The sequence below is a fragment of the Molossus molossus genome, unplaced genomic scaffold, assembly GCF_014108415.1.
Source record: "Molossus molossus isolate mMolMol1 unplaced genomic scaffold, mMolMol1.p scaffold_m16_p_10, whole genome shotgun sequence".
NCBI lineage: Eukaryota > Metazoa > Chordata > Mammalia > Chiroptera > Molossidae > Molossus > Molossus molossus.
In genome coordinates, this window is record NW_023425345.1 from 96,656,767 (window position 1) to 96,674,854 (window position 18,088).

Sequence of the window (18,088 nt, forward strand, 5' to 3'; positions counted from 1 at the left end):
CACAGAGGTCGAGAGCTGTGGGCCGGTCCTGACTCCCTCGGTTTGTTTTCCCGTAGGTTTTCTGGGGTCACTGCATCAACGCCTTGGTCCACTCCCTCATCCTCTTCTGGTTTCCCATGAAAGCGCTGGAGCATGGTAACGGCTTCATGATTTCAACTGTCAGCAAGTAGCTTTGCAATCTGTGGTGCCAGGTTCGCAGAATCCCCCACCCCCGGTTCTGCAGACCCAGAGATCACAAGAACAAATTTGAGAAGAAAAACATACCTAAAATCTAATGAGAGCTAGTCTCAGGTTTATAGCTTGTAGGTTTCATCCACGCTGGCTCTGAAAACCCATTTTCTTTCCAGTTGCCTGGAGAGTTTAAATCCTAGGAATTCTACACTTTATTTTTAATAACTGTTCGAGTCGAGGATCATGTAGGAAAGCACTATACTGGAATGAAACATTGATGCCTCTTGTCCGTGAGTTTGAAATTTTCTGCTAATTACTTGGGCTTTCATTTTGCAAGCTATACATAATCCCAAGCAGAGTAACTCAAATCTTGTAAACGTTTAATCTTAACCTAGTTTTCTGAAACAGTCTCCTCTCCTTGACATACACTTTTCAGGCAAACTCTTAAATTTTGTTTAAGTACTCTATCTCCTGACTGGTTGTAGACTTCCCTCAGTTAGATGTTTTGAGAAAAGTCACTGACCGCTTTTGCACGCTTCTCAATACATCCAAAATGTTGCCTCTTACTGAGACATAGCTTTTCCTCTCAGAGAACAAAAATGTATCACTGAGAAGGCTACTCTTTCATCCCTCTCAAATAGTAACAATTCCCCTGGGAAAAATTACTCCAAATGTTGACTAGACAAGGCCTTTGATTGTTCAAAGACCCAGAGAATATAAAGTTTCCAAGCTTCTTTGTTTCTCTGTCTATGTGTTTTGTGCTTCAAACAGAAAGGATTCACTCACTGATATTAACCTATTAAATCCTGACAGACAAAATGCACTCACTGCCCGTTATTAGACCCTATGACCTATTCTTTCCATTTCCTCAGACCCCCTTTTCCTTAGAGGGTCCCTAAGTCTCTGGATCAGAAAATAAAAAGTTCTGCTTCTAGCCCCACCCCCAAAGGGCCATTCTAGTGTAATCATTTTTGTTTAACGCTAAAGCTTTCCTGTGCTTCATCTTTACTCATAGTGGATTTAATTTACCTTGAAATGGTTTTGGAAGGGTTTACAATTATAACAGTGTTTAATATGGTTTGTTCTAGTAGCTCTGATGATTTAGTGGTCGAAGCGGCTGTCGTTTTATCAGGACTGACTGATGAGGGGAAGCAGTGTGTCTGATGAGCATTAGAACAGCCCTGGCAAGTGTTCTTTTGTCCTGAAGCCCAGCCTGTTATACTTAGGGAGGGACAGTAAATAGCACGGATTGACCACAAGTACTGCCTCCAGACCCCTACCCTGATGATTACACTCTAAGTCCAAAGTACCTGTCTGTAGACTCGGAGAAGTTTTACAAGATGGTCATTTACTTACCTGCTTCAGAAGGAACTAGTGTGGCCCCATTCTGCAGTGACAATGGTCTTCCAATCCTGGAGCTATGGTTATGTGGTATGAGACTGTGGCTTATAGTTTATGGTAGCATTGCTATAGTTCACTAGATTTCATTATAGAAAGCCTAGTGCTCTATGTTTAAAAGAAGATAAACTCCTGACTGTTACTAATTTACCTGATGTATCACCAAGTGAATTTCAAGTTAGCTTCTGCCACCCTTATCTGCTTCCCTCAAATTTGGCAGTTTGCCTGACAGTCAGCCAATAGGGTGATTTTTGTCATGTTTCTATCATCATCATCATCATCATTATCATCATCATCATCACTGATGCCATTGTATGTGTATATTTATTAAGGCTTCAGCACAGAGGTTTTTCAGTTTGTGTGGTAAACAGTAACCTATTACGTGAAATAGTTTAAGAAGAAATAACATGCAAACATTGTGTTTTGGGGATAGAACAAAGGAAGGCCATTGGTATTCTTGCTCATTAGTCAACTCCCTCTAACAAACTGAATGAATATTTTAGAATGAATTGCTAAATTCTCACTATTAGTACACAGCAAAAAAACGATTACATCATTGCTCATTAACCTTATTGACTCATGTTGTATTCATGTCCCAGATACTGTGATAGACAGTATTAGGAATATAGATCCATGTGGGCCTGACCTTCAAAGACTCTGTAGTCTGATGAGGGCGATTACGTGCACGCATGGGTAATGCCAGCACCAGGTAGAAGAGAACCATCTCAAGTGAAATAGATAAATGCTATCAGATTTCAGAGGGTGGAGAGCGAGATGCCTTTCATTCGGGATTATCAATGGCTTGTTAGAAGAGATAACATTTGGGCTTAGCCTGGACGCCAGGTAGGATTGAGCTGTGTAAGAATGGAGGGAAGAGCCGACAAGATGGGGGTTTCAGGGCAGATGTGGAAAGCTGTGAGGGTTCCCCCCTTCAGAGGTGAAGTTTGGGAGCTGTCTGGAAGCGGGGGTGCAGAGGGCTTTGAATGTGAGGGGAAGAAACCGGGACTTGATTTTTTTAGAAACTGAAGAGTCAATGTGGGATTTAGGTCAGGAAGAGTGTTATCAGAGCAATGTGGGAAAATGAATTCATCACATGAATGATAGAAGGTGGAAGATAGAAGAATACTAGTCGGTCTGAGGGCTTCCAGGGGAGAGCGGAAGGAGGGTTAAATCCAGGAGATGGGCATGTTTGTACTGAGGAGGAAACGTGTTCTGAGAACCTGCTCATTCAGCAGAATCTTGGCACGTCTGTGATGTCCCAGGCTCTAAGTGCGGTGGACAGAAACACGGCCTGTCTTGCCCTCTGGGGCTTATATAAGGTCAAAGTGATGGTCAGGAATTATGTAAATAATTGTTTTAGTACCAGTTTGCTGTGTCTACAGACTGCAGGTAGAGCTTATAATACAGGAACACAGCCTAGTCTAGTGGGTCAAGAAGAGTATTCTCCAAGCAAATGATATTTAAGTTCCTGAAAGATGAGGAGCAGGGTTGATGAAGTGGGGCAGGGGAGGAGTGGGGAAGCTGGGGAGAAAGCATCCCTGGCAGGACCACCAGGCACACGGACCCTGCGCTGCCAAGGGACCTGCAGAGGCCAGTAGCGGTGCAGGTGACCCCTGAACAGCATGGCTTAGGGACGCTGACCCCTCCTCCCTGGGCAGTCGAAAAGCTATGTATGACTTTTGACCCCCCCAAAAACTTACCTACAAATAGCTTGCTATTGACCAGAAGCCCGAGCGATAACATAAAGTCCATTAACACCTATTTTGTAGGTTATATGTATTATGCACTGTATTCGTATAATAAACTAGAGAAAAGAATGGAATTTAAAAAATCATAAGGAAGAGAAGATACATTTATAGTATTTATTGAAAAAAATTCGCATGTAACTAAACCCACATAGTTCAAACCCATCTCGTTTAGGGGCCCACTGTCTCTCCAGTGGGGGGACCTGGACCCTGGACTTTACTCAGCATCTCGTGAGCCTTTCCGGACACTGAGCCTCCCGGCCGGGACAGTACATGCCATTGGCACCCTCCACTCCCTCTTTCCTGCCCTTGAACAACTGTAAACCAGACATGTGTCCGCACACTCCCAGCGTCCCCTCTGGGGTCAGCAGCAGCACCCCTTGTCAAGAGAGCTATGGCATAGTGCGGAGGGGTGCAGGGTGAGGGCCAGTGGCTGGAAAAGGGGGCGAAGAAGTTGGGTGACGACAAGATCACTAAAAGCCAGGTGAGGGTGTTTCCTCAGTGAAGGGTTTAAAGTCCGAGTTACGTGGTGGAGTTTGCACACGTAAGATTGGCAAGAGAGCCGGGGTTATTGCGGGGGATGGGGCAGTCCGTGCTGGAAATCAAGAAGGCTTGCAAGTTTGAGAAGACTGGGATATGGCAACTGATTGGATTTCTTGTTTATGTGTGCTGATTTGCTGCCCTAAATATACATGAGTTCTTGTTACACTTAGAATTGCCGTTGGAAGGATGTGTTCACCCCACCCCCAAAGAAGCATGGGGGCATGGCACCAATTTCAGACAACCTGGGGTGCTCTCAAAGCATGGGGGAATCCTGATCTAACAGAGGGTCGCCTTCAGGCCTCTCTTTACCCCCAGATTCTGCCTGAAGCTGTCCCTCAGACACTTGCCCAAACCCAGAGCCTAAAGGAGTTTTGCTTGACTCAGGGCCAAGGTCCCTAGCATGGCTTCATTTCATTGTGGGTGATGTCACAAAGGTGGAAATTACCAGAGGTTCTCTCTTCACTGTCCATGGAGAGTCTTAGGTACATGTCGGTGCTGTTCACTTGGGCACATAATTGCTGGGGAGAAATACGTTTGAGAAGGTGTGGGTACGTTGTTCATTCCTTAGAAAGCTTCCAAGAACTTTGCTTATTTTTGCATGGTTTTGGATAGCCTTTACAAAGCCCTCCTTTCCTGATGGAGTTTGTGATGATTCATTTCAAGTTTCAAAATAAATTTTTCCACTCAAGCAATTCAATAAATCAGACTTCTTCCAACCATCACAACTCGACGGTTCCTCCCATGGCCTGCCTGCAGCTCCCACCCTTTGATGTGCAAAGGAATCAGTTTAAACCCAGAGATGTCACCTTTGCCGGCACCGAAATTCAGCAGCAGCCTTGTTTCCAGGCCGCACTCGGGTTTTCCACTGCAGCATTCAGTCTGCATTTTGAGCAACCCTCCTCGAAGCGGAATGTGGTTACTGGCAAAAAAAAAAAAATTAAATCAGTTTTCATTTAAAAAAAAAAAAAAAAAAGGAACTTTCAGAATTTTCTTGAAATTTAAGGGGGAGGTGATGGGAAAGAGACTACTGAATACTTACCAGCAGGAAAAAAATAATTCCTAAAAAAAAAAATTTCCGTTGCTTACAGTCCACACCCTGGGCATCATTCCCACCTGCTTTCAGAAGTAAAAATACCATACGGGTACTTACTGTATTAGCACTGATTAAGCAACAAGGTCTTAATTTGGGGAGCAATCTATTTTATAGTTTTTAAGAAATGTGCTACTGTAAGATTAGGCGTGTTTTATAAGCTGAAATCATAATGCACGTGTATGAAGTGAAACATACCATACTGCTCTCTGTGGCATTACTGGGTCATTATAGCTTGGACTGTGTGTGCCCTATGCTGATTACTATAAATCTGGCTACTGTATATCGTGTAAATCCTGATGATTTTCACTGTTTCACATTCAGTACAATTGGAGCGAGGCCTCTGTTGTTCGCTGAGATTGCACCTTCTTAAACTCAGTTATTCATTCACTGAAAAGAAGACCATGAGCATGTTCTTCCTGCCAGGCCCGCCCTGGTGTCTGGGTGCGCAGTAGTGTGCATGACAGGTACGCTCCCTGCCCACACGGTTCTCACACCTGGGGAAGGCAAGATTGACCGAGAAATATCACGAGAGGAATGTCAAGGTCAAGTGGATGCATTCCAAGGAAAGCTAACCTGGTCCCATTTGGTTCTAAGGCTTTCTTCCTCGAGGAGGTGACAGCAGAGCTGGAGGATGAGGAGGAGTGAGCCAGGCGAAGAGCAGAGAGAGAAGGTTGGGGGAGAGCCTGGGGGAGCGTGACTCCAAGTGCAGGAGGCATATGTGGGTGGAGGATGGGGAGCAGCATGGTGAGACTCAGACCATCCGGGGATGACAAGGAGGTCAGACCTTCCCAGGCATTGGGGACTTGGGAGTCTTTGTCGTATCAGTTTAATGGAAGCCATTGAGAGAGTATAAGCAGAGAGCCATGTCTGGGACTTACTTTAATGCAGCCGCAGTGAGGAGGGTGATCGCTGGCGCCAGGCGGTTGGCTGTTGCTGGTCTAGTGGACGGACAGCGGCGACGGGAGAGGTGACGGGCCGAGAGGCTGTTTTGGAGGTCGAGTAGAAAGAACTCAGTGTGGCATTAATTAATACTTCCCCAATCTACCCAAGTGTGGCATGTCCTGAACCCTTCAAAAGACCGGGCTGCCATGGTCACCGAGTTTGCCAACAAAATACAATATTTTAAAATCAGATACGTGAAACAATCAGTAGATATTTTGTTCCCCTTTAAAAGTCACTGACCATTCTGTGCACAGATTTTGAAAGATTGAAAGTAAATAAAGATCCAGAGAAGAACATTAAACGCTAAATGGGAAAGAAAGGGGAACAACAACGCCACGTACCCTGCCATCCGGAGGGGCCCGCTGAGGGGCCGGGCCGGAGGACGTCCCCGAACCTGCCGCGTGTCCTTGAAGTGAGCGGGACTTGCTCCCTAAAATCCAGCAGGACAGGACACTCGAGGAGCTTTTCGATTTATGCAAATGAAACCACAGCTTATAAATCTAAATAACTAGTAGAATACACTTGAAATAAGACCAGGTTTCCAAATTCCAATTTTTTTTTTTCTGTGTTGGTTTGTTTTAAACACAATGGACGGGTAGAAGCGGCTCCGGCGGTGTCCTGCCCACACCTCGGCAGCGCTGTTGTTTGGAAACAGACTGGCTGGAAGGGCCATTATTTCCATTTAGTTAACTACGTCTTATGTTTCAGTGGCTCTTCTAATCAACTCTACATTGCCTGCATTTTAAACAGTTGGGTCTGGTGCAGAGTTGTCGGAAGTGTGAGAGAGTTCCCAGATTTCACCCTCAGAACGCCATCGGGAAGTTGGATCTGGAAGTCGTAACCAGGGTGGGAGTCGCTGCTACAACAAGCAATCCCCAAACCTCGGGGGGCTTTGCCCTGTAAAGGCTTATTTCTTACTCATGTTACCACAGAATGGAGGACTGTGTTCATAGGTGTGGTGACCATATTTTCTTATTTTCCATATTTTTGATGCTCTGACGTTTGGGGCCTTAACCCTGGAGAGACTGACCTTCCCAAGGCCAGCACATTCCTAGAGAGAACAGATGACTTCCCTGCAAGATACAAGGCGAGCAGCCGGGAGCCCACCCCCCACTGTCTCCTTTCATCAGATCCCCCAGCAGCAAGCCGGTATCCCCCACCTAGATCCTGGGGCAGGGCCCAGATAACTAGGGCCGGCCCTAAACCCAGAACCTGCCGAAATTATTTAAACTATTCAATCCTAAACTAACACAGCACACTACCCTGATTGTCTGTTCCTGCCCATAAAAACTCCATAAAGGCTCTGGGCCATGTTCTCCCTGCTCCCCTCCACCTCCTGGACTGACCCTGGTGCTTCCCCTGAGGCCCTGCATGACGTCCTGTGCCCCCTGCTTCTAGGGATCTGTAAGCATACACGTTTCCTTCATGACAAGTGTCTCCTGAGTAAAACAAACCTGAGTCCATTTCAGTACACCGGGACATCCCTTGGTGCATGAGTGTCCCCTCAGCTGTAGCCCTGTGAGGGGAGAGAACCAAGGGCAGGGTGGCGTGTCCTTAACCATCTCTGGCAGGAAGAGGTCCACCACTGCTGAGTGGCCACGAGGGATGTGGGGCCCCCACGAGGTGCCAGGGCCTGCGGTTGTCATTTCGCGGGGCTCCGTAGAAGAAGCAGAGTCTGAGGCCTCCCGACGTAGCTGTTTGACATTGGCAATCGAGCGCACTTTCCATCCTTTTCGCTTCCTTGTAAAAGTCTATTTTTAGTAAACAAAAGTGAAAAAAGAAAAATATTGAAATTTGAGTTTCATATTCATCAAAAATAGCCATAGAGAAGAGAAAATCCAGCAAAAGACTTTATATAACCAGGAACTTAACCCTACGTTGGTTATAAATGTAATTATAATCACTAACACTTGAATAAACTCTACCTTTTATAGACTCTTTCCAATATTTTTTTACTGCTCTTTACAGAGAAAGGAAAAAATAAATTTTCTCTTCATGAAAACATGGTGTTGGGAGCAGAAAGCCCCGTTTGGGTGATGGTCTGGGCAGCGGGGGCATCTGAGCAGAATGAGTTCCGAAAGCGTGTTTGTGAATTTGTTATGTGAAACTTGGGACGCATTTTCACTCTGAGGTTAATCCAGGAGTGGCCGGTTGGCATCATACCTTCTCTGAACCTCGGGAGTCTCAAAAGGCCCAGCGAGGGAGGTCGAGCGAGGCAACCCCAAGAATATTCTGGAACGGGGGCTGCTCTGAAAGGTCCCCAAGCAGAGGGCAGGAGAGGGAACGCAGGAGAAACTCGCAGCTGCTGTCCAAACCCAGTTCTTGGCATGTGCCTCCACCTCCACCCTAATTCTCCCTGCTGAGTCACATGTGAGCGAGACGCCTGTCACTTTAATTCATGTGTTCCGTGGGTTCTCACTACACTCAAAATACACCTATAAATTCACCCCATCTGTTTTCTTGATTATTAAATCCGGCCCTCTCCGGCCGTACTGCGCTGTGCTATAATGTTGTCTTCAAATTTTGCTTTTTTGTCAAGAGCCGTTTCTGAGTAGATTTTTGTGGTTTAGCTGGGTAATGATGTCATGGTTTTAATGAGCATTTAATTGAAATGGCATCTTTATAAAATGTCATCGGCCTCGGCCTTTGGAATATTCTGAAGGAAGTTCCTTGATCATTCTGTCTGTTAGGAAAATGAGACATACTTTTCTTACAAACTGTGGGTTTTCCCACAATTATTTTCAGAGAGGTTTTGCAGGCAGCATTGTAGATGGTGGCTGCTGATGTAGAGGGCCCTGTGGTTTGGTCCCCATTGTCCACAAGAGTCTGTTTTAGTGACTGTGTTTCCAAAGTGCAGTTGGCTAACCCTGCATTCTGTTGGTCCGGGATCCAGCCAGGTTTTGCCAGTAATCTAAGTCTGGGAGAACAGGCTTAACCACTGCTGTGAGGCCGTGGATCCTGAAGCCAGAGCATTACATGGGCCCCTAAGAACAAGCACGGGCTGTGGGTAACGCCCTCCTCTCTCATTTCAGCCCTCATGGGGTGAATCTGATCCTGGATTTGCAAAACACTGATCTCAGGTTGTTCGGTTACATGCCAGCTGTTCCGATACAAGGGGGCGGGTTACTCCTTCTTACCTCTCCTCTTGCTGGGAGCCTTTGTGTGCTAATGATGGGTTTGGTCAGGCTGGTGAACCTAAGAAAACAAAGGTTTGTGAGATCACAGGTCTCCACAAGTGCTTTTGATGGATCTCTTTTATAGGGACCTTCTCAGAGCCATGCAGGGCTTGGCCCCTGCTGACCTCACCTGTCTGGCACCTCAGCCCCAGCCCACCTGGCTGCTCACTGTTTCACTGGGGCTGGTAGGAGGCAGACTGGCGTCCACCTCCAGGCCTCCATGCAGGCGGATTTCTTTTTTTGCCTGAATTGTCCTTTCCCCTCCCAAATACCCATCTGCCCCACCCCGTGCGGCTTGGTCTGAAGTAATGTTCTTACTAAGGGTACACCGATGGGGTTGAATAATGTTCTGAGGCTGGCTTGGAGAACCTGACTACTCACTTTGGTTTTGGGGTTATTTTCTCTAGTAGGGTACAGACTGACAACCCTCAGAAGAGGGGGTGGTGGGGGTGGGAAGAGATAGACCACAGAACTTATATGCATATACGTATAACCGATGGACACGGACGACAAAGCTGGGGACGGGAAGGGGGGGGTATGGGGCAGAGGGTGTCAATAGGGAAAAAAAGGAGAAATATCTGTAATAAAATTATTATAAAAAAATAATAATTTAAAAAATCACTTGAGATTTTTTAATATCTGACTAAAATGTAACCAGCTAAATGACCGGAAAGACGTTTTCCTGACGAGAGTACTGGAATCACCACAGTATTGCTCAGAGTCAGCAAAGCGGGAAGAAATAACTTGGCAGCAACCACCTTCAGGGGAGCCTGGACAGCGGGAGAGGCCTTTCCAGCTGGGGCCCCAGCAAGCTGTAGTGTAGTAATGCCTCCATCCACAAATGGTTTCGTCGGACTCTGATCTCTCCGTCAGGGGTATGCTATTGGCAAGTTTTCACAAGGAACGATGCCCACAGGGAGTTGCCTCTAAAACATTTGAAATATAACCTGTGAGCGAACAATCCATGCCCTGGGAATTTTCCCGCCAGGGTGCAGAGGGCTAACTTGTGACTTGTTTCGAAGACGCTGTCTTTCAGGGGCAGGTCCCAGAACCTCAAGTTGGTCTGGGAGTTGCTCCTCCAAGGAATAAATTATTTCCAGATGGTACTAGTTTGATGGGGGCAGGAGGTACTCTTTCCTAAGCAGAAAACTAAAATGTAATGGTGAGTTATCCTTCTGAAATAATGAACTCAAAAGTTAGGTCAGTCCAGTCTTCGCTAGCAGTGACCTTAAGTGCAGTCAGAGGCCCTCAAGTGTAAACATTCTATGTAACGTGAGGAGCCTTTGTTTACTATCATGACGTGTTAGAGGTGAACGCAGTATACAGCGAGAAGCTGTGGTTGGGAAATGCCCTCAGGTCTCCCCGTCTGTTCTTCTGTCCATGCCAAGCTGCCCACAAAGCGGTCAGTGATCTTGGGGCTCTCCATGGGACATGCTCTTCCTCAGCGAGCTCTCCATCCCGTAGGTAATCAAAGAGTTTGCCCCTCTTAAAGGCCACCACGTGTCGTGAGTGGCATCACTGTCTGCTGATCGTGTGACCAGGCCCCGCCACATTCTCTCCTCCTCAGGCTGAGCAGAGGGAGGGGGTTCCCGTCGTACACTGGACATGCTTGCTTCTGAGTGCGTTTTCTGTGCTTATGTCAGACCCTCTTTCTCTCCCTTCCAATGCTGTGCTTGTCAGTCAGGGCAATTTTGCCCCTAGGAAAGGCGACCATGTCTGGAGACATTTTGGGTCCTCACGCTAGGGGGTGGCTACTACTGGCACCTCGTGGGTAGAGGTTAGGGATGCCGACACCCTACGATGCATAGGACGGTGTCCCGACAATAAAGAATTATCTAGAAAATCGTCAGCATTGCCAAGGAGGTTGAGAAACTCTGGACTAATGAAGCCCCCTTCCTACCAACTCGGAATAGAAGTTCTGGTCTCAAGAAGTGGCCGCTGCTCCTCAGACTCGTGCGCTGTGTGTATTTCCTCGTGGGGCACAGACTTTCTGCCGTGTGAATCTCAGTTTCTGGCCACCTTAATTCCTAGAACGCCTTCCCATGAGGTGCTGGTAGCCCAAAGTAGAACTTCTTACTCTAATTATTTTTCCCCTTGGAGTTGTCTTAATTCTTCGGAGTCCATTTTTCCAACTTGGTTAGTGAAAACAATCACTTATTTACCAAGTTTACAGTTTCTTACTGTGTGACCTTTGGCATGTTATTTAACTTCTCTTCGCCGCACCAATTTCTGCATCTGAAATATGCAGGTAATAATACCATTTCATATAGTTATTAGCATATTAAAGGAGTATTGCATATATTAATGTTATATACTACAGTACTATATATATTAATTTACATACTAGTGTTATATATTAGAGTATGACATATATTAGAAAATATACTACTAATACTTTACATACTTTATGTAAAGTGTTTATAACAGTACCTGTCATATAGTGAACAACATGTTATCTATTTTAAACGTAGAATTTCTTATGACGTCTAGCAATTTTCTGTTTATTACATGTATATTCAGAAAATATGAAACACATTCTAAGCCCTCCATATTAGACAAATGCTTTGTATATTTCATTTCTTTTAGTACATGGATCAACTAACATTGGAAATATTAGTATTAAAAGGAAAGTCAAAAAGTCACACCATAATCGTACACTTTGATTTCAACTGAGTCTCCTACCCCTTCCCACTCTTGCGTCTGATCAGTTTTCTCTGGACTCCAGTAGAGCTTCTGCAGGTAGAACTGAGGGACCTCGGATCACTGCCCTTCTCAGTTAAAGGGCCCGTTCCCCCCGTTCGTGAACACACAGGATGAGACTGAGACTAGGAAATATATCCTAAGCTAAACCAAACAGGAGGACGATCTGAAACTCAAGTTTCTACTGTTAAATATGTGAGGCTAATTTGGCAACTAAGAACGTGGACCTTAGAACCTGAAAATGTTCTCTCTGTTCTTTCAGGATCCTTAGTGATACTTCAGTCATCATCATCTGTGTCTGACATAAAACCCTCATTGGATAGATGTGGAAACTGAGACTCGGAACCTAAAATGATTAAAAATCGAATAATGGCAGAGAGAGCAGCAATGAAGCAAACTCTCCCACTCTGCTGGTGTTTTGCCTACTAACCCAGCTCCTTCTCTCCACCTCATTTTTCTAAATATCCTTTCTTGGCAGCATCACGCTTCCCTGCCGTCTGTTCTTGTACTGTGAATTTACAGTATGGAGCACTTGGTACCAACTTTCCATGTGCTACTGTTTTAATTAGTATTCCTGTATTAATATGACCGGACCCATCTCTAGTGAATGATACCACTATTTACCACCTACTTTCTCAGGCCAAACACCTTGAACTCATCCTGCATTCTTTATATTCTTTTCCACCCCACATTCAAATCATAAAGAAAACCTATCATCTCTGCCTTCAAAATGTGTGCCAATTTCTATCACTTTGATCTACCTCCAACGTAGCCCCTCTGAGCTGCAATGTCCAATAGAACTTTCTGTGATGATGGCGATGTCTGTGTGTGTGCTGTCTAATGTAGTAATTAGTAGCCTGTTGTGGCTACTGAGCATTTGAAATGTGGCTAAGTGTGACTGAGGAACCAGGTACTTTTCATAACAGCTTTAGTGATATATAATTTACATACCATACAGTTCCCACTTGAAAGTGTACAAATCTATAGTTTATAATATATTCACATAGTTATGCAGCTGTGACCTTAATCAACCCCAAAAGAAAGCCCATATGCCCATACCTATAAGCAGTTACTCCTCATTTCTCCCCAAATATACCCCAACTCCTGACAACCACTAATCTACTGTCTGTCTATAGACTATTCTGAACAGCTCATCCAAGTAAAATCTCACAATATACGGCCTTTTGTGAGTGCCTTCCTTCACCTGGCATAGGATTTTCAAAGTTCATTCATGTTGTATGTACATGGATTAGTACTTCATGTCTTCCTGTTGCTCGATGATAGTCTATTGTGTGTATGTATCAGGTTGCATCCATTCAATCATTGATGGCATTTGGCTATTGTGAGTAATGCTGCTATGAACATTCATGTGCAAGTTTTTGTATGTTTCATTCATCTGTTTTTACTTCTCTTGGGCACGTACGTAGGAGTGGAATTGCTGGGGTTTGTGGTGATAAAACAGCCTCGTGAGGAGCTGCCAGATGGTTTTCCAGGGCGCATCCTTTCATTTTCCCACCAGCAGTGTACGGGGGTCATAATTTCACACATCCTTGCCGCCTCTTGTTAGTATCTTTTTTATTTTAACCAACCTAATGGGTGTCAAGTGCTATCTCATTGTGGCTTTAATTTTGTATTTCCTTGATGGTTAAAGATATTGAACATTTCTTCATGCACTTGTTAGCCATATTTTTAATCTTTGGAAAAATATCTATTCAGATGCTTTGCCCATTTTAAAATTATTTGTCTTTTTGTTGAGTTGTAAGAGTTATATATATAATGTTCTGGATACAATTTCCTTATCAGATAAATATTTGAAAATATTTTCTCCATTCTGCTGGTTGTCTTTCCATTTTCCTGATGGTATCATTTGAAGTATAAAAGTTTCATTTTAATGAAGTCCTATTTATCTCTTTTTTTCTTTTTTCACTGCACTTTTAGTGTCATGCTAAGAAACCATTGCCGAATCTAAAACCACATCACTCCTATTTTATTCCAAGAGCAAGAGTGTTGTGGTCAGTTCTATGACTCATTTGAAGTGTACAGTTCCGAGTTTTCATCATGTTTAAAATACTGTGCCTCCATCACCGGTATATATTCAGGACTTTTTCATCACCCTGGACTGAAACTCTATGCACATGAAACAATAACTCCTCTTTCTCCTCCTCCTTTCCCACTGCTGGCAGAATTGAGTTTTTTATTTTAATTAATTTAAATATAAACAACTACAGCAGCCGGTGGCTACCACTTTGGACACAGCTCTACACACCACCAGAGTCACCCTCCTGGGCAGAGTCACCCCCACACTGGCATTGTCGTTCTTGTTGCTCCAGCTTGGCAGCTAGTCCAAGACCTGTTCTCTATAAAAGCTGACTGTTCCTTTAAGTGCGTCACTTGCACCCATTTACTGTCTGCTCAGGATCCTCCTTGGTCTCCCATCTCAATGAACAATGAAAGCCCAACTCCTTGCCGTCGCCTACGTTCATTTGCCCCGTCTGCCTGAGCATCCTCTAGTGTCGGCAGCCCAGCTGGTCTCTGTGATGGTCTTTGAGCCCATCCATGTGTCTGTATTCAGACTGTTGGCGATTTCTCTCTGCTTGGAATGCTCTCCCCTAGGTAGTCACTTAACTCACCCCTTCGTGCTACTCAGACCTGCTCAAATGTTACCTTCTCAAAAAGATGTTTTCTGAGCTTCCTATCTGAGAGAACAGCCTCTGTCACAGTCTGTCCCTTGACCCTACCCCACATTTTGTTACAGCACTTACTGCACCTGACACTTGGTCTTGTATCTAGTTGTGTTCATGTCCTGGCTCTCTCGCTGCAGAGTGAGCTACATGAAGACCGGGACCTTGTCTCCCCAGCTCCCGTAACAGTACCTGTCATAAAGCAGACTTCAAATAAATGTTTGTTGTACAAAGAAATAATAATATTACCTCTTCCGAGGCTATCATCTATGTTAAAATCAAATAAATGGCCTCTTGTCTAATCTCAAGTGCTTCTTTATTGAGGCCTGCCTTTAGAAATGTCACATCTATTATTAAAATAATCTGAGGGCCCGTGACTGAAAAGTGAACCCCACAGTTCTGAATAGCTATTTGCTAATGCATCAACTTGTTACCTTCTTGGGGTTAATTCAGCCTTTTCCTTATTTTTTGAACTTTTCTCTTCCTTCCCTTTGAATGAAAGCCTGCCTAAATTTCTAGTCTCTCTTCACCACCTCCTCTCCCTAAGCTTTGAGGTTATTCCTTTTAAAGTCTGTGGCCACATCTCTCTCTCTCTCTCTCTCTCTCTCTCTCTCTCTCTCTCTCTCTCTCTCTGTTCTCCTAGGACAACCCTTATGTTCCCCAGCTGCAGTCTCTCAGGTTAGGTCTGTCCCTGCTACAGCCATGATGTCACTCATGGTGAATCTCCTTGTCTAGAATCAGGGGAAAGGGCGTACCCTGGGGCTAGATCCAGGGCTCCAGGATTACCAGATTCTACTGTGATGAGACTTGATTGTTACGGTGTTTTAGAAAACTAAGCAGAGTTTGATTCTGTAGTAGGATTCTTCAACAAACAAATGGGTAACCCCCAAGGCCAGTTAGGTGTGCCTGTAGCAGCTACCGCATTGGAAATTTAAACACAAACCCCCTATGTCCTTGGCCTGTAGGCTACAGGTCTGAATTTGAGCATAAGAGAGAATAAGAGGAGATCGGCTGTATCATCCAAAGAAACCATTCCTGACCTGAAAATGAGCTTTGACCCCCTCGGGACAAAAACCAGCACTTTTACAGCAGACGAACTGACGTGAATTAGACAGTTCTATTAGAGTTCTGCCCTCATGATTGGTACATACACGGTAATAGGCATCCTTAAAAAGCAGCAGGTAGAAAAGATAGGAAATTAAAGCTTCAGACCCCTACATGTATTTTCTAAATGCCTCTCATCCAATTGTTTACATTCCCTCAATCTATAGATGCAGAAGGTCATGGAGTCGCATGTGTGAACAAGACAATATCCTCCCAAATTCTTCGAGCTGGTTTTGTATTCATGTAGTTTTCTTTTTTAATTGGCCTATAATTCCACTTTAGCAGAAACTAAAGATGAATAGAAAATGAACCCTTGGAAAAGGTCTAACACTGGCATTAATAAGGCAGATTAATGTGTCCTTATTCTATTCCTATTTTTAACCCAATAAAGGGAGATTTTAACTTTTATAAAACTGTACATTTCAGTGCAGATCAAGTGTGTGGCTGGTTGGTCAGAAACCCATTTTGTTTGCTTCATTTGGAGAAAATGCACAATGAAAATAATTCAGAATCACAGGTGTAGTTTTCAAAATTCCTTTACGTTTTGATGTTTCTGAAGTTTTGCTTTTACATTCTGAGTGTGGGGCTCTGCACCAGAGGTTAGTAGTAACCTCTTTGTTTTCCAGATACTGTGTTGGCCAACGGTCATGCGACAGACTATTTATTTGTTGGAAATATTGTTTACACGGTAAGTTTATTTCTGAGTACTGAACCATTCTTAAATAGCACAGGTGTGGGTTATGCCTCTCAAAACCCTTTTACTATAAGGCCTTCCTCGATAGCATTTATTTCAGATCTTTAAACTGTATATTTTAGACTCCTTAAAGCTCAGAATGGTTGTGAAATGCTTACCTCATTTTTTTGATGAGGTTTAGGCAGAGTCAAGATTTCCGCACAGGTGAGAACAGATTTCCCCATTCTTCCAAGACCATTCCCCTTCTACCTGGGGGCACTAAAGAAGGTGATTTCTCCCAAGTTTTCCAAGTTAAGTAAAGAGCAAAAGTAACTATTACTTGTAAGAAAGCAATCACTAAAATGAGGGTTTTTCTTGAAGTAGACCTGCCTGCATTCTCTAAAACGGGCCCCTGGAGACCCGGCCGCTACATGGCACTGGCCCAGTCCAGCTGCCTTGGAGGAGCGGCCGCTGGAGGGGATACTTGGGAGGTCTCCTGGCCGGTAACTCGCTACGGATAATCAGAACTGTTCCCCAAACGCCTCTTTCTTTTCACAGTATGTGGTTGTCACTGTTTGTCTGAAAGCTGGTTTGGAGACTACAGCTTGGACTAAAGTAAGTTTCCTCTACAATTATTTCTGTATTTGCTGTGGGTGTTTTTCCTGGTATGATAGGTTTTTAAGCTTTGGACAAACAATAAGCAGTACCCAGCCATTCGATTTTACAGTTTGCATGTGAAAACTGTGGTTTGATCTTTATCAGGGCAAATTTACAATCCAGAGTTTTCTGATGATTCATTAGTTGGTACTTACGACAGCTCTAAGCTATAACAATCATCTCATTTCAAATGGATATGCACGTTGTTTTTTAAAAGACACAAAATACAGGCAAAAAAGAGAATTTTTAATTTCCATAACTTTGTCACCAGGATACAGGTCACTTTGCTATATGGCCTTCCAGACTTTGTTCTATGTATTTATTATTATTATTATTATTTTCTTTATTGATTTTAGAGAGGGGGAGAGAGAAATAGAAACATCGCTGAGAGAAATCATTGATTGGCCGCCCCCTGCAGGCCTCCCACTAGGGATTTGGCCCACAACCTGGGCATGTGCCCTGACCGGGAATCGAGCCGGTGACCTCTTGGTGCATGGGTTGATGCTCAACCACTGAGCCACACTGGCCGGGCTGCATTATCTTATTTAAAAAACATAGAACAGGCCTGGCCAGTGTGGCTCAGTGGTTGAGCATCGACCCATGCACCAAAAGGTCACCGGCTCGATTCCCGGTCAGGGCACGTGCCCAGGTTGTAGGCCTGATCCTCAGTGGGGGCGTGCAGGAGGCGGCCAATCAATGATCTCAGCGATGTTTCTGTTTCTCCCTCTCCCTTCTCTCTCTCTGAAATCAATAAAGAAAAAATATTTTTTAATAAAAAATAATATGTTTTAAAAAAAGAAAGAAAGCGTGGACACAGAGTGTGCAGCTGGTGGAGCCGGTGGCTGTCCCCTGCCAGCTGCTGGCCTGCCTGAGCGTGTGTTCTCTCCTGCAGTTCAGTCACCTGGCGGTCTGGGGAAGCATGCTGATCTGGCTGGTGTTTTTCGGCGTCTACTCAACCATCTGGCCCACCATTCCTATTGCTCCAGATATGAAAGGACAGGTCAGTGCTGCTAACTGTGAGTGGACTTCCCGTGTCCGGTGACAGTGATGCTGTGTGTGTGGCCTTTCCGTGTCTCGTGACAACTGTGGACTGCAGGAGAAGCTGGTGTTGCCTCCCGCCATCAAAATGTACCAGGAGGGAAATACAGTCATCCCTCGTTTATCATGGTTAATCCGTTCCAGACTCTAGCGGTTGCACCTGGTGT

The 18,088-nt window shown here is 44.6% G+C and overlaps 1 protein-coding gene across 1 annotated transcript in view; it reads left to right on the forward strand.

Moving 5' to 3' along the window:
- The window catches only part of LOC118623815 (phospholipid-transporting ATPase IB-like), a 230,623-nt gene that overhangs the window by 81,043 nt on the left and 131,492 nt on the right, over positions 1-18,088 (forward strand). Inside the window, exons 6-9 of the mRNA XM_036251559.1 lie at positions 57-135; positions 16,180-16,241; positions 16,785-16,841; positions 17,776-17,883. Coding sequence (XP_036107452.1) covers positions 57-135; positions 16,180-16,241; positions 16,785-16,841; positions 17,776-17,883 — 306 coding nt within the window. The remainder of the gene's footprint in view (positions 1-56; positions 136-16,179; positions 16,242-16,784; positions 16,842-17,775; positions 17,884-18,088) is intronic.